The sequence below is a fragment of the Petaurus breviceps genome, unplaced genomic scaffold, assembly GCF_028583685.1.
Source record: "Petaurus breviceps papuanus isolate PSGF00001 unplaced genomic scaffold, PetGlider_PUasm1.0 178, whole genome shotgun sequence".
Classification (NCBI taxonomy): domain Eukaryota; kingdom Metazoa; phylum Chordata; class Mammalia; order Diprotodontia; family Petauridae; genus Petaurus; species Petaurus breviceps.
Genome location: NW_027185777.1, coordinates 18,889,298 through 18,901,944, shown reverse-complemented (window position 1 = coordinate 18,901,944; position 12,647 = coordinate 18,889,298). Strand labels below are relative to the sequence as shown.

The window sequence follows — 12,647 nt, the reverse complement described above, 5'->3', positions numbered from 1 at the left end:
TGTGTGTGTGTGTGTGTGTGTGTGTGTGTGTGTGTGTGTGTGTGTGTGTGTGTGCGCGCTTTTTGGAGGGGGGAGTTAGGGCAATTGGGGTTAAGTGACTTGTCCAAAGCCACAAGGCTAGTAAGTGTTAAGCATCTGAGGCTGAATTTGAACTCAGGTCCTCCTGACTCCAGGGCTGGTACTCTATTTACTATGTCACCTAGCCACCCTTTTTTGATGTCAAGAAATTTCATGAACTTCTGGGTAATAAAAATCATACTATTGGTATCTATTAATTGAGGAAAATGCATGAAAAGTTTTTTTTTCATGAATTTAGTAGTTTTTAAATGGATTTGTATTTTTTATTAATCACAACAGTATTCTCATACGTTTTAAAATAGTGACATATTGTGAAACATCTACAAAAGGTATGGTTGCCTATTTATTATAGTGAGTCATGTTATATTCTAGATTTGTAGCACTAATTCCAAGGGTTGGAGAAGTGATCAAGATTTCCTGCCCAATTCCCAATATTTAAAAGCTAATGTCCATTCAGTGAAAAGTTACATGGTAAATATTATCCTTGTATCACATAAAGGCAAAAGCACAATCCAAGCACAATCAGATACATATATTCTGGTAAGCTTTATAAAGAAATTATTGCATAATTGAGTTACAGCCAGCTGGATCTTGGGTAGAAGCAAGTACTTGGAGTGTGAATGTTAATTCTCAGAGACTATTAGATGAAAGACACACTCTTTGAGTCTGTAAGGTTTCTTATACCAGCTTCTTCCATGCTGATACACGTACCCATATCCGTGTGAGGCTTGCTATATGTCTTTGACAGAGATGTAGTCTTAGATTAGGTTGCTCTTGCTTACATCTCTGCCATTAATTCTTATCATGGAGGTCTCCTGTTCTTCATATGTTCTTAAAGATTTATGAGCACTAATTGGCCAAGTGTGTGTGTGCCTGAACTTTTAGACATTCTATGGTGAAGGACAACCAGTGAAAACTCAGATTGTTGTGAGACGGTGTGTGTTGTACTAGAAATAGCAAGGAGACCAAGTGTTCCTGGATCATAGACTGTTTAGAAGGGAGTAATGTAAAGATGACTGGGAAGGTAAAAAGGGGACAGTAAAGAGTAACATAAATCAGAACTTCATTTTGGAAGATCACTGGTTGCTGAATGGAGGATGGTCTGCAAAAGAGTGGAGGTAGAGACTGAAGGGCTACGGGAAATAACCTACATCAGGGTAGCATTGCCATCAGAAGTGAAAAGGAGACATATAAGGAAGAGAAACCTTAGGGGAAAAAATCTCCAGCCCCTTAAGTGTCTTGACTGCTGAACCTGATGGTTTTATTGCTTATAAAGAATATGAAGACATGATAGCAACAAAATGTATTTGACATTAGCTTGTTGCCTTAGGATCAATAAAAACCAAAAGCCTGGAACTTTAAAATGACATTCATGCTGAGTCAAGCTATGTCTTCAGGAAGCCTTCATATAATAAATTTTGGGTATAGTGATATCTAATTCTAAATGAAATATATTGGGTGGACTTAGCATGTTCTAATAAATATTGTAATAAGTAGGTTTTAGAGTACTATTAGCTCTTCTTTTAAAATTACAAATGTAATTTGTATTTTGGAGTCTTTAAAATGCCTCGAGGAAGTGAATTTTTGTTTAAATAGGAGGTGTATTGTGTCTCTTGGAGTAAAAAATCCATTAGTATAAGTGTCAGCTAGAAGAGAAGATAAGAAACATTCAGTAAGACAAAATTCTATATTTTTAATGAAATACATACATGTCAGTAGCAAAAGAAAATAAAAAATTGGGATTTACAAGTGAATTTTGCCAAACATTCAAGCAATAATTATTGCATACTATATAAACTATTTTAAAATATAGGTAAAAGGAGTTCTACCAATATATCATAAAGTCCTACCATATGGCATAAATACGGTTTTGATACCTAAAACAGAGGAGGAAAACTATCAACCAGTTTCCCTCATGAATATTGATGCAACAAATTGTTTAATAAATTACTAGCAAGACAATTACAGCAAACAAAGATCATATACCATGAACAGGAATTTAGGGCTGGTTCAATATTAGTAAAACTATAAGTATAACTGACCATATCAATAACAAAAACAACAAAAATAATGTGATTATATGAATAGATGTAGAAAAATTTTTTGACAAAATATAACACTCATACCTTGTAGAAATATTGGAAAGCATAGGAATAAGTGGAGCCTTTCTCAAAATGATTAACATCTATCTAAAATCAGAAGCAAGCATTATCTGTAATGAGGATAAACTAGAAGCCTTCGCAGTAATATCAGGTGAAGCAAGAATGTCCATTATCACCGTTATTATTCAATATTGTACTAGAAATGTTAGCTATAGCAATAAGACAAGAAAAAGAAATTGTAGGAATAAGAATAAGCAACAAGGAAACAAAATTATCACTCTTTGCAAACTGTATAATGGTATCCAATGAAAAAACTAGTTGAAACAATTGACAACTTTAGCAAAGTTGTAGGATATAAAATAAACCCATACAAATCATCAGCATTTCTATATATTACTAACAAAACCCAGCAAGAAGAGAGAGAAATTTCATTTTAAAGTAACAACAGACAGTATAAAATATTTGAATCTTCCTGCCAAGAAAAACCAAGAAATATATGTTAATACAATTGCAAAACACTTTTCACACAAAGGTAGATCTAACATTTAGAGAAATATTAATTGCTTGTGGACAGACCAAGCCAATATAATAAAAATGACAATTCTGCCTAATTTACTTAATTGAGTGATATACTAAACCACTAAGTAATATTTTATAGAGCTCGAAAAAAAATCATAGAACTCATCTGGAAGAGAGGTCAAGAATATCAAGGGAATCAATAAAAAAAAAAGTGAAGAAAGGTTCTAGCAGCATCAGATTTCAAACTATGTTACAAAGTAGTAATCATTAAAATAATCTGGTACTGGCTAAGAAATAGAATGGTGGATCAGAGGAATAGATTAAGTACTTAATATGCAGTAATAATGACCTTAGTAATCCTGGGTTTGATGAACCCAAAGAACCAAACTTTTAGGGCAAAAACTCACCTTTTGCCAAAAATTGTTGGGAAAACTGGAAAGTAGTTTGTCAGAAACTAGGCATAGACCAACATCTTATACCATGTACTAAGATAAGGTGAATGATTTAGACATAAAAGTTTTGGTTTAACCAAACAAGGGATAGAGAGGATCATGGGAAGTAAAATGAATAATTTAAGACTATGTATAAACAAACCCAGTACATCCAAAATTGAAGGAAAGCAAGAACCTGGGGAAAAAATTTATAAAAAGTTTCTCTGATAAAGGCTTCATTTCTCATATATACAGGCAACTGAGCCAAATTTGTTAAAAAAAAAAAAGCCATTTCCCAATTGCTAAATGATCAAAAACAAGTAGTTTTCAGAAGACGAAAATAAAGCTTTCAGTAGTCATATGAACAAATGCTCTAAATCACTACTGATTAGAATGTAAATTAAAACAACTTTGAGGTAATCCCTCACACCTATCAGAACATAGGAGAAAAGGAAAATAACAAATGGAGGAGGAGATGTGATAAAATTGGGACATTAATGTATTGTTGGTGGAGTTGTGAATTGGTCCATCCATTCTGACGAACAGTTTGAAAGTATATCCAAAGGGATATAAAGCTGTGCATATTGTTTGACCCAGCAATACCACTAGTAGACCTGTATTCCAAAGAGATCAAAGGTAAAGAAAAAGAACTTATTTGTACAAAATATTTATGGCAGCTCTTCTTGTGGAAATTGTGGAGTTAACCATCAGTTGGGGGAATGGCTAAACAAGTTGTGATATATGATTGTGATGGAATGCTTTTATACTGTAAGACATAAAGAGGGCCATGGTTTCAGAAAAACCTGGAAAGATATTTATGAACTGATACAAAATGAATTAAGCAGAAACAGGAGAATATTGTGCAGCAATATTGTAACAATAATCAACTGTGGAAAATTTAGCTACTCTGATCAATACAATGATCCAAGACAATTCCAAAGAACTCATGACAAAAAAATGATATTGACCTCCAGAATGAGAACTGATAGAAGTGCAGATTAAAGCATACTTTTTCCATTTCCTTGATTTTATTTTTATGACATGAGTATTTTTTTGGAAATGACTTCATGTGTATAATTGATACCATATTCTTGCTTTCTCAATGCATGGGGAAGGGACTAGAGGGAAGGAGAGAATTTGGACCTCAAAATTAAAAAAAAAAGATATTAAAAATAAATGTCTTTAAGAATTCATTGAGGGGGCAACTAGGTGGTGCAGTGTGTAGAGCACCGGCCCTGGAGTCAGGAGGACGTGAGTTCAAATCCGGCCTCAGACACTTAACACAAAAACTAGCCATGTGACCTTGGTGAAGTCATTTGACCCTAGTTGCCCTCCAAAAAGAAAAAAAAGAATAACCCCAATTGGCCTACCTTCCCCCCTCCAAAAAGAAAAAAATAAACAAAAAAGAAGAATACATTGACATAGAAATCATCAAGACACAGGATAATAAAAGGAACTTGAGCTTTAAACACTGGAGTAAAAACTAAAAGGAGAGATTTTGTGAAGGTAGAGTCCAACAGGATTTGGCAACAGATTCGATAGGAGTCCAGGATGATATGTACCTAGGTTGAGAGCTTGGGTGACTGGGAGAAGGGTGGTGCGTTTGACTCTAATAGGGAAGTTAGAAAATGGGGAGAATTTTAGAGTAAAGATAAGTTCAATTTGGGGTGTGTTGAATTTGAGATGTCTATGAGACTTATAGTTTGAGGTGTCCAATAGGTAGAAGGAGAAGTGAGACAGAATGTCAGCGGAGATTAGAGAATTATCTGCTTAGAGAAGATAATTGAATCCATGGAAGCTGGTCAGAACACAAAATGAAATAGTGTAGAGGGAGAAAAGAATAAGACCCAACAGAGGAGAGAGATTCATCTTTAGTGGACATGACCTGAATGAAGATCCAGCAAAGGAAACTCAGAATAGTCATATGGATGGGAATTCAGAGAATCAAGGGAGATCAGAGTAGCAAGAAGATGGTGCCATTGTTGTGCCAGAGGATGCAGAGAAGTCATTGACAAAAGACGATCAAGAAAAAGTCAGTGGATTTGGCAATTAAAAGATCATTGGTAACTTTGGAGAGAGTAGTTTCAGTTGAATGATGAAATTGGAAGCCAGATTGCAGTGGTGTGAGAGACATGAACTTTAGACAGCTTTTCCTAGGAGTTTGCCTGGGAAAGGGAGTAGTGATTTAGGACAAAACAGACTGGTTGATTAGTCTTGAGTTTAGACTAATAACATTTGCTTCTACTAACAGAGTCTTGATTTAACTTTGGATTTTCATTATTTTTCAACTTCTAAATAATCTATCAACCTTAATGAATACGTGTATAAATTATACGTGCAGTAACCAATGTGTTTGTTTGGCAGAAAAGGAGAGTATTGCTTTGGGTTAATTGTTATTGTTCTATAGGAAATAGTTCTCTTTCTAGCATAGATGATTTTATTATATTAATTATAGGCAAAGGAAAAAGTCCAGTTAGATTAGAACAAAAGAAATATAAGCATAAACTTAAAATTTTAATGTTGAAGTACATGAACTTTTAATATTTCTTCATTTCAAGGTCTTGATACTGCTGTTTTAAATCCTGGGATGCCAGTGAAGTTTCTGACTCCCAATCTACTACAGTCCAGAAATACGCTTGGTACTGCTAGTGCCAGCAGCCAGTCTCACACTTTTGTGTCCAGTTTGGAGTCTGAGTGCTGCAGCAGCCCCAGATGGGAGCAGGACAACCAGGTTAAAGTAGTAGTTTCCCTCCCCCCCAATAATAATGTATGTCATGTAAATCATAATGGTACACTGCATAGTTGTTTTTGTTCTTTGGCCATTCAGATTATTCTCTGTTCTGCTAACTATTCTCTGTTAGACTGGATGTTAGATGAATTTTTTTTTTTTTTTTGCTTTTTTGGAGAGGGGAAGTCTGGGCAATTGGGGTTAAGTGACTTGCCCATCCATGGTCACACGGATAGTAAGTGTTATGTGTCTGAGGCCAGATTTGACTCAGGTCCTCCCAATTCCAGGGCCAGTGCTCTATTCAATGTGCCACCTAGCCACCCCTTAGATGAAATTTTTTATAGACTGTCTTCTGAAAAAAAATTTGAAATAAATATTCCTAGCTTAATTTTGAATGAATTTTTTGGATTATAGACCTTAAAAATGTTAAATTGTTATTGTTCCACCTATAAGTTAAGATTTCATGTTCTTACTTATTAACACTTACTAGTCATGTGACTTTGGGCAAATCACTTAACCCCAATTGCCCTGCCTTTCCCCCTCCAAAAAGCAAAAAAAAAAAAGTTCATGTTCTTAAATGTCTTAATATTCAGTGTTTTACGTTCATCCTGCATCTTCCATTAAGTATTTTGATGTGATTAATTGGTTTATTTGTAATAGTTATACTCTCCATCTTTAACTAAAAAGTCATGGTATCTACAAATATTCGTGATTAAAAAGAGCAATAGGTAATATCTGCAGGTTAAGGTTTATGTGTTTCTCAGAAATCACATGGGATCCATAGATATTTATTAGTCTATATTTTTGTTTTCACTTCCCCCAACATTTGTGTCTATTAATGCAGTTTCTATTTTGTCCTAAGTAAAACTACATGTAACTTGTAATTTTAAGGGCAATATCTAAAAGTAAAATTAAATAAGATTGGGTTTTGTGTTGTTACCAGAGTAGTATAAGAGCTGTAGCTAGTAATGAGATTTTATTTCATCATAACAACAGAGAAAACAAACAAACCAACAAGCCATGAGAAAGTAAAAGAATGAGAATCTTTACCCTAAACAAACAAAGCTTATTAAGTGGAAACTAATTCTACATACTTAGCACAGTAGTCACTTTTTCTAACCTAGAGGACTTTTAACCACTAATTTAATGCACTTATGCTCTTAAAGATAATTTAGGAGACTTATTTAGCAAGATTATTTTTTCAGCTTTAGTTTACATTGCATGTTTAGGTATTAAGTCTGAATTTTACTAAAGTGAAATTAAAATTTATAATAATCTTTAAGACTACCTCATGAGAGGAGAGCATAGTCACCACCATCCACCAGTGTGGATAGAGAGACAGCTTTGAGTCAGGAAGCCCTGACTTCAGGTATTGCTTTTGTCTCACCCATACTGGCTGTGTGCCTGAGCAAACAGAAGAACATTTTAGTACCTCCAGCTAAATGTCTGTGCTTATCTGAACTTATAGAGCATGTGCTTATCTGAACTGGTAAGGAGGAGGTTTGCTCACCAGGAATTCCTTCCGTTGATAAAATCACAGCTCCATTTCAAATCAATAAATTTAGTAGATAAGTGATAAAGTGTTGATAACTTTGTACTCTCCTACGAGTTGATTTGATCTTTTCATAATGGTATTATACAAGATCTCAGCCTGGTGTAATGGATATAGGACTGGGTTCCAGTCCCACCTTTGACACACACTGACCCTTGGGAAGGTCACATCATTTCTCAGTGCTCTGCAGCTCTAGGACTATAAGACACAGAGAAGGGACTGACCCTGAATTGGAGGAGGGAATGTGTTCACCCAAGAGTTCTCTGTTCATAATGTAACAGGTCCAGCCTTTAACTCCATCCCATATGATGGTACTATTTAGAAAGTTTCCTGCTTAATAAAATTATATGCTTGATATTTTTTCCACATTCTCAGTGCTAAAGTATTCTTGAAGCCATTAGCTGTTATGGTGGATGCTCCAGCCTGCCTCTAGCCTCTCTGCCCTTTAATTTCTTTCACACTGCTAGGTTAATCTTTCTTTTGTATAGACCTTCTACTTAAAATCCTTCGTGGTTTCCTGTTGTTTGGCAGATGTTTTAGACTGATTTAGCCGTCTGCAATCTTGTGTCTCTTTTTCTTTTCCTTATCTTATACTACCCCTTCCACATGTCATCTGTTTAACCAGACTGTACTCTTAGCTGTCATTGAGCATTTTGTTTTCTCTACCTTGACTCATTCCATTTCCTGTGTCTGACACAACACATTTCTTCTCCCCACCCCCTAACTTCTAATTCCCTTTAAAATCCTACCAGCTAAGATCCAGATGAAATGCTGACTCTCAAGAAGTCTTTCCTGATCCTTCTATTTGGGTATCATCTTTCCTTGCTCTATTTGCACAGAGCACACTGAACTCTTGTGAAATGACTGTTTTTTTCCTACCCTATAGTTTTGTGTGATTTGCATATTTATATGTGTGTGTGTGTGTGTGTGTTCTGTGTTCTCTGCTAAATTGTAAACTCCATAAAGAAAGGAATCAACCTTTGTGACTTTGAATCCCCCTCAAAGCTTAGCACGTGCTAATATGTAGTAGATGATTAACAGTAGTTTTTGAAAGTCTGTTTGAATAAAAGAAGGGATGTAAAATAATTGTCAGAAGTTGGGGTGGAATTATTAAATTGTAATTTTTTTTTCTTTAGGAAAGTGATGATGCATTTGGTTCTGTATCTATGAAAATGAGTAATGATGCAATGGAAAAGCCTTCAAGTACTAAACTTGTGAATGCTAAAGAAACTAAAAGTTTAAAGAAGAAGGATCTTGAGTCAGCCATTTCTCCAATTGGTGTTAGTAATGGTTTCATACCTGCTGATGTCGGGACTGCCTCATCAGTTACTTCAGAAGCTAAAAATCTTGTTAGAAAATGCCTTTCTGAAAATAAAGTTTGGGAAGCAAAAGAACTTTCAATAAATAAAGGTTGTATGAGTACCGAGACTGGAGAGCAAGGTTTCCAGCAGCCATATCATTTTTTAGTGGATTCTGGCAAAAGTGATGTGGTTGAGGACCATGAAGAGAAAAAAGGTTTAAAGAGGAGCTTTAAATTAGTTGATGCTAGTCCCTGTGAGGAGATTATTCAGAACAAAAAAAACAGTTCAGAGTATAAACGTAGTTATACCATCGATTTTTATTCAAATCAAGATATTGGTTTGACATCTGACATCCACTGCCTTAGGCTGTCTGGAGACAGAAGCCATCAAGTTGACTGTGATAACAAGGAGAATATCGTCAACAGTTCTGTTTGTGAGCAACAGACACCAGAAAGATCAGTTACCGAAATGATAGAGAAAAATCTTATGTGTGAATTAGATGAAGACTCTGAACAAAACAGTAAGAGGAGTTCTTTGAGTTCTAGCTTTCTGTATTCTGACGATGATAGAGCTCAGAAAAGTCTTTGTATGGAATCTGATATGTCTTTCCCTGAAATGTCTGTTGTTGAAAACTCTTTAGAAAACCACTCCTTGGATCAAGATAAAAGTATTAAAGAATTTTCTTTTGAAGAATCAAAAATTGAAGACCTACTGACCATATTACCAAGCTGTCAGGAAAATAACTTGGCCAGAGAGGGTATCCAGGATGCTAAGCTTCATGGCATGCTGGCCTCTTCCTCATCAGAGGTGGCAAAAGCATTCAATCTATTAAAGAAAACTGCTGTTGCTTTTCGAAGTTATAACAGTCAAATAAATACATCCAATGCATCTGAACCATCAAAAATTAGTATTAATTCTTTGGAAAGAATGGACATCTCCTATGCTTATACTGGTTCTTATCCCATGTCATGTACCCCTGCTCAAAAAGATAAGTCATCTTTGGCATATCAGGTATGGCTATAATTTTTCTAATGGAATTTTACCTTTGAATTGGAAAAAAGTATTTACTTCATAAAGCATATACCAATAATTCCACCTAATGTTTGCCTTAACACTTAATATTTTTCAAAGAGTTTTCATATGACTTCTTTCATTTGAGTGATATAACTATGAGGTAAATAAATACTGTTCTCATTTTCTGGATGAAGAAACTGAGATATAAAGATCCTAAGTTAGTTTCCCAAGGTGAATCTCTATTACTGCCCGAGGTGTTCTGACTTCCACTCCATTGTTGTTTCAAGTATGGGGCGATCAGGGAAGATTAGCAACTCTGGTGCAAGGGCCAACTGAGCCCTTTTCAGGGCTGCTCATGCAGCTTTGGTGTGTGTCCTTCAACCATCTCTCACCTGTGGCTCCAAGAAGCCAAAATATGGTCAGTGGCCACACCTCAATAAGACCATCTTGGCAGATGGGCTGAACCAGTTTGAGGGTAACCAACAGTCTTCAGACCTATCAATTTCGGAGGATTTCTGCCCCAAGTGTGTGAATACAGTGGAATGGGTGAATGAGAATAATTTGTTCTCCCCAAAGAGAGAGTGAAGCTAACGACTTTGTGTAACTTTGCCTTACTTAAATCGGTGGTGTTCTTCATTCTCTTCGAAAACAAAGGACAAACAGCAACAGTAACCATGTATACTGGGTATTTTGATTAATTTTTTTTTTTCTGAACCCAGGTCTTCCTGACTCCAAGGCCTGTGCTTTATCTAGCTGCCTTGATTCTTTTTCAAACACAGGCTCTCTATCACAAAAATTCAATTCATAAATATAAATTCCTTTAAAAACACTCATTTCCTGGTAATCTTCTTTATTTACAAACTCATTGTCTTTTTTTTGCTTTTTGGAGGGCAATTGGAGTTAAGTGACTTTCCCAAGTTCACATGACTAGTAAGTGTTAAGTGTCTGCCATCATATTTGAACTCAGGTCCTCCTGACTCCAGGGCTGCTGTGTTCACTGCGCCACCTAGCTGCCCCCATCCCCCTCTTTTAAGAGGCACCATGATGTAGCTTTATAAACACAGTGAGCTTGAGCAAGTCCCTCAGCTTCTGAGTTTCAGGTACCTCATCTGTTAAATAGTGATAATAATAACCTGACTGTTTCATAGAGGTATTATGTTAGGAAGAGCAAATGCGATAATTCATGTGAAAGTACTGAGAAAACACCTGTCAAGTTGGATGGCACCATATAGGAGGTTATTTGTATCTTCCTCTTTCTGATTCTGTTGCCTTTATAACCTGTTATCACCCTTTTTAATGAGTCCTAGTATTTTAGCTAGTTGTTATGGTAGGGAATCATGTTCTTTCTGCTTCTGCAAATCAAAATCTCCATCATGTGTCCAGACAGTACCACGTTACCTTACATGTTGCTCCTTAAATGTGCATGTGTAAGTGTTGTGCATTTTATCTCTTTAGAAGTTTGTAACAGATCTTAAGGTTTGTAGGCAAGTGCTATTATACAGATGAGGAAACTGATGTTAACTAAATCCCTGAAGGTCACAGAAGTGACGGACCTGGACCAGGTCATTTCAAGCATCCAGCATCCTCTCTGGCAGACCATGCTGTTCATTGACTATTTTCTGTTGTGCACTCTTTACTTTGTTCTTTTTCCCCCCTTCCTCTTCTCACTCTACCAAGAAGGCTACAATTAAGCATGGATATATTTTTATATCCTCTCACATCTCATTTGTATAAGATAATTACTCTTTTTGCCTTTTCTTAGGAGTTTGCTTTTTAGTATCACATCATACTTAACTCTACCTCAATCTTTTCTTTCAAACTACTGATAAGAATTTTAGACATATTATTTCCATTTTCTTGTATAAAAAGTAAACAGTCTATCCTTATTGAGTCCATTGTAATTAGTCTTTTTATGTTTACTTTATATTTCTTTTGAATCTTGTATGTCAAATTTTCCATTGATTTCATTGACTATTATAGAAAGTCTTTAGAATTATGCCCTTTTGGGGTGGCTAGGTGGCACAGTGAATAGAGCCCTGGCCCTGGAGTCAGGAGGTCCTGAGTTCAAATTCAGCCTCAGACACAACACAAAAACTAGCTGTGTAACCTTGGGCAAGTCACTCACCCCCATTTGCCTTCCAAAAAGAGCAAAAAAAATAAAAACTAAAATAGAATTATGCCCTTTTGTCATTCCATTTTCAGGAGAAAAAAATGTTCTTTAACAATTGTAATTTCACATAATCAAGTATTTATCAAATACACATATGTCTAATAGGCTGTAATTTAGCTACTTTCATTCCCTGTTGGGGTGACAAAGTACTATAATATTTAAATATTAAAGACTTATTGTTTTTATTTTTTATTTATTTTTGAACTGTTGTAGCAGACTCCATGTCAGGCAAAGTCAGGGACTCCATACCGAACCCCAAAGAGTGTGAGAAGAGGAGCAGCCCCAGTGGAGGGTGGGCGAATTCTTGGAACCCCCGACTACTTGGCACCTGAGTTGTTGTTGAGCAGTTCTCATGGTAAGATACCAAAACTCAGCTATTGAAGTGGTTGCTATTACTTATTTGTGTTTTGAGATAATCTTATTTTATTCTGCTTTGGGGTTGAGCTGCACAAGAAAAAAGTTCTACTTATAAAGGTCATATACCTGGGGGGTATGAGGCATGTCACTTTTCTCTGGTCTCAGTTTCACCTCTAAAAGGGACAGGATGACATCCAGATTCATTTATAGTGCTAGGGTCTTGTGATTTTAGATAAAAAGTTCTTAGACTAAATTTTTTTGTGATTGGAACTAGAAAGAATTTTGGAGAAGTGATCAAGAATAATTCCCCATTTTACGTATAAGAAAACTGAGGCCTCCCTAGAATGAATGATTCTTTGCCCAGGATCATAGAGCCAAGCCTAAAAATTGAACTC

The 12,647-nt window shown here is 35.7% G+C and overlaps 3 protein-coding genes across 9 annotated transcripts in view; 1 reads left to right on the top strand and 2 right to left on the bottom strand.

Moving 5' to 3' along the window:
* RAB18 (RAB18, member RAS oncogene family) overlaps positions 1-12,647 on the bottom strand; it is a 508,262-nt gene that overhangs the window by 394,985 nt on the left and 100,630 nt on the right. The window lies entirely within an intron of this gene.
* YME1L1 (YME1 like 1 ATPase) overlaps positions 1-12,647 on the bottom strand; it is a 191,677-nt gene that overhangs the window by 78,406 nt on the left and 100,624 nt on the right. The gene's annotated exons all lie outside the window — the stretch shown is intronic.
* Positions 1-12,647, top strand: part of MASTL (microtubule associated serine/threonine kinase like) — a 109,507-nt gene that overhangs the window by 17,786 nt on the left and 79,074 nt on the right. For 5 of the 6 annotated variants that reach the window (XM_069086332.1, XM_069086333.1, XM_069086330.1 and 2 more), the window contains 3 exons: positions 5,689-5,861; positions 8,547-9,722; positions 12,109-12,250. In XM_069086332.1, the coding sequence (XP_068942433.1) occupies positions 5,689-5,861; positions 8,547-9,722; positions 12,109-12,250 (1,491 nt within the window). The remainder of the gene's footprint in view (positions 1-5,688; positions 5,862-8,546; positions 9,723-12,108; positions 12,251-12,647) is intronic. The other variant, XM_069086331.1, reaches the window with a different exon arrangement.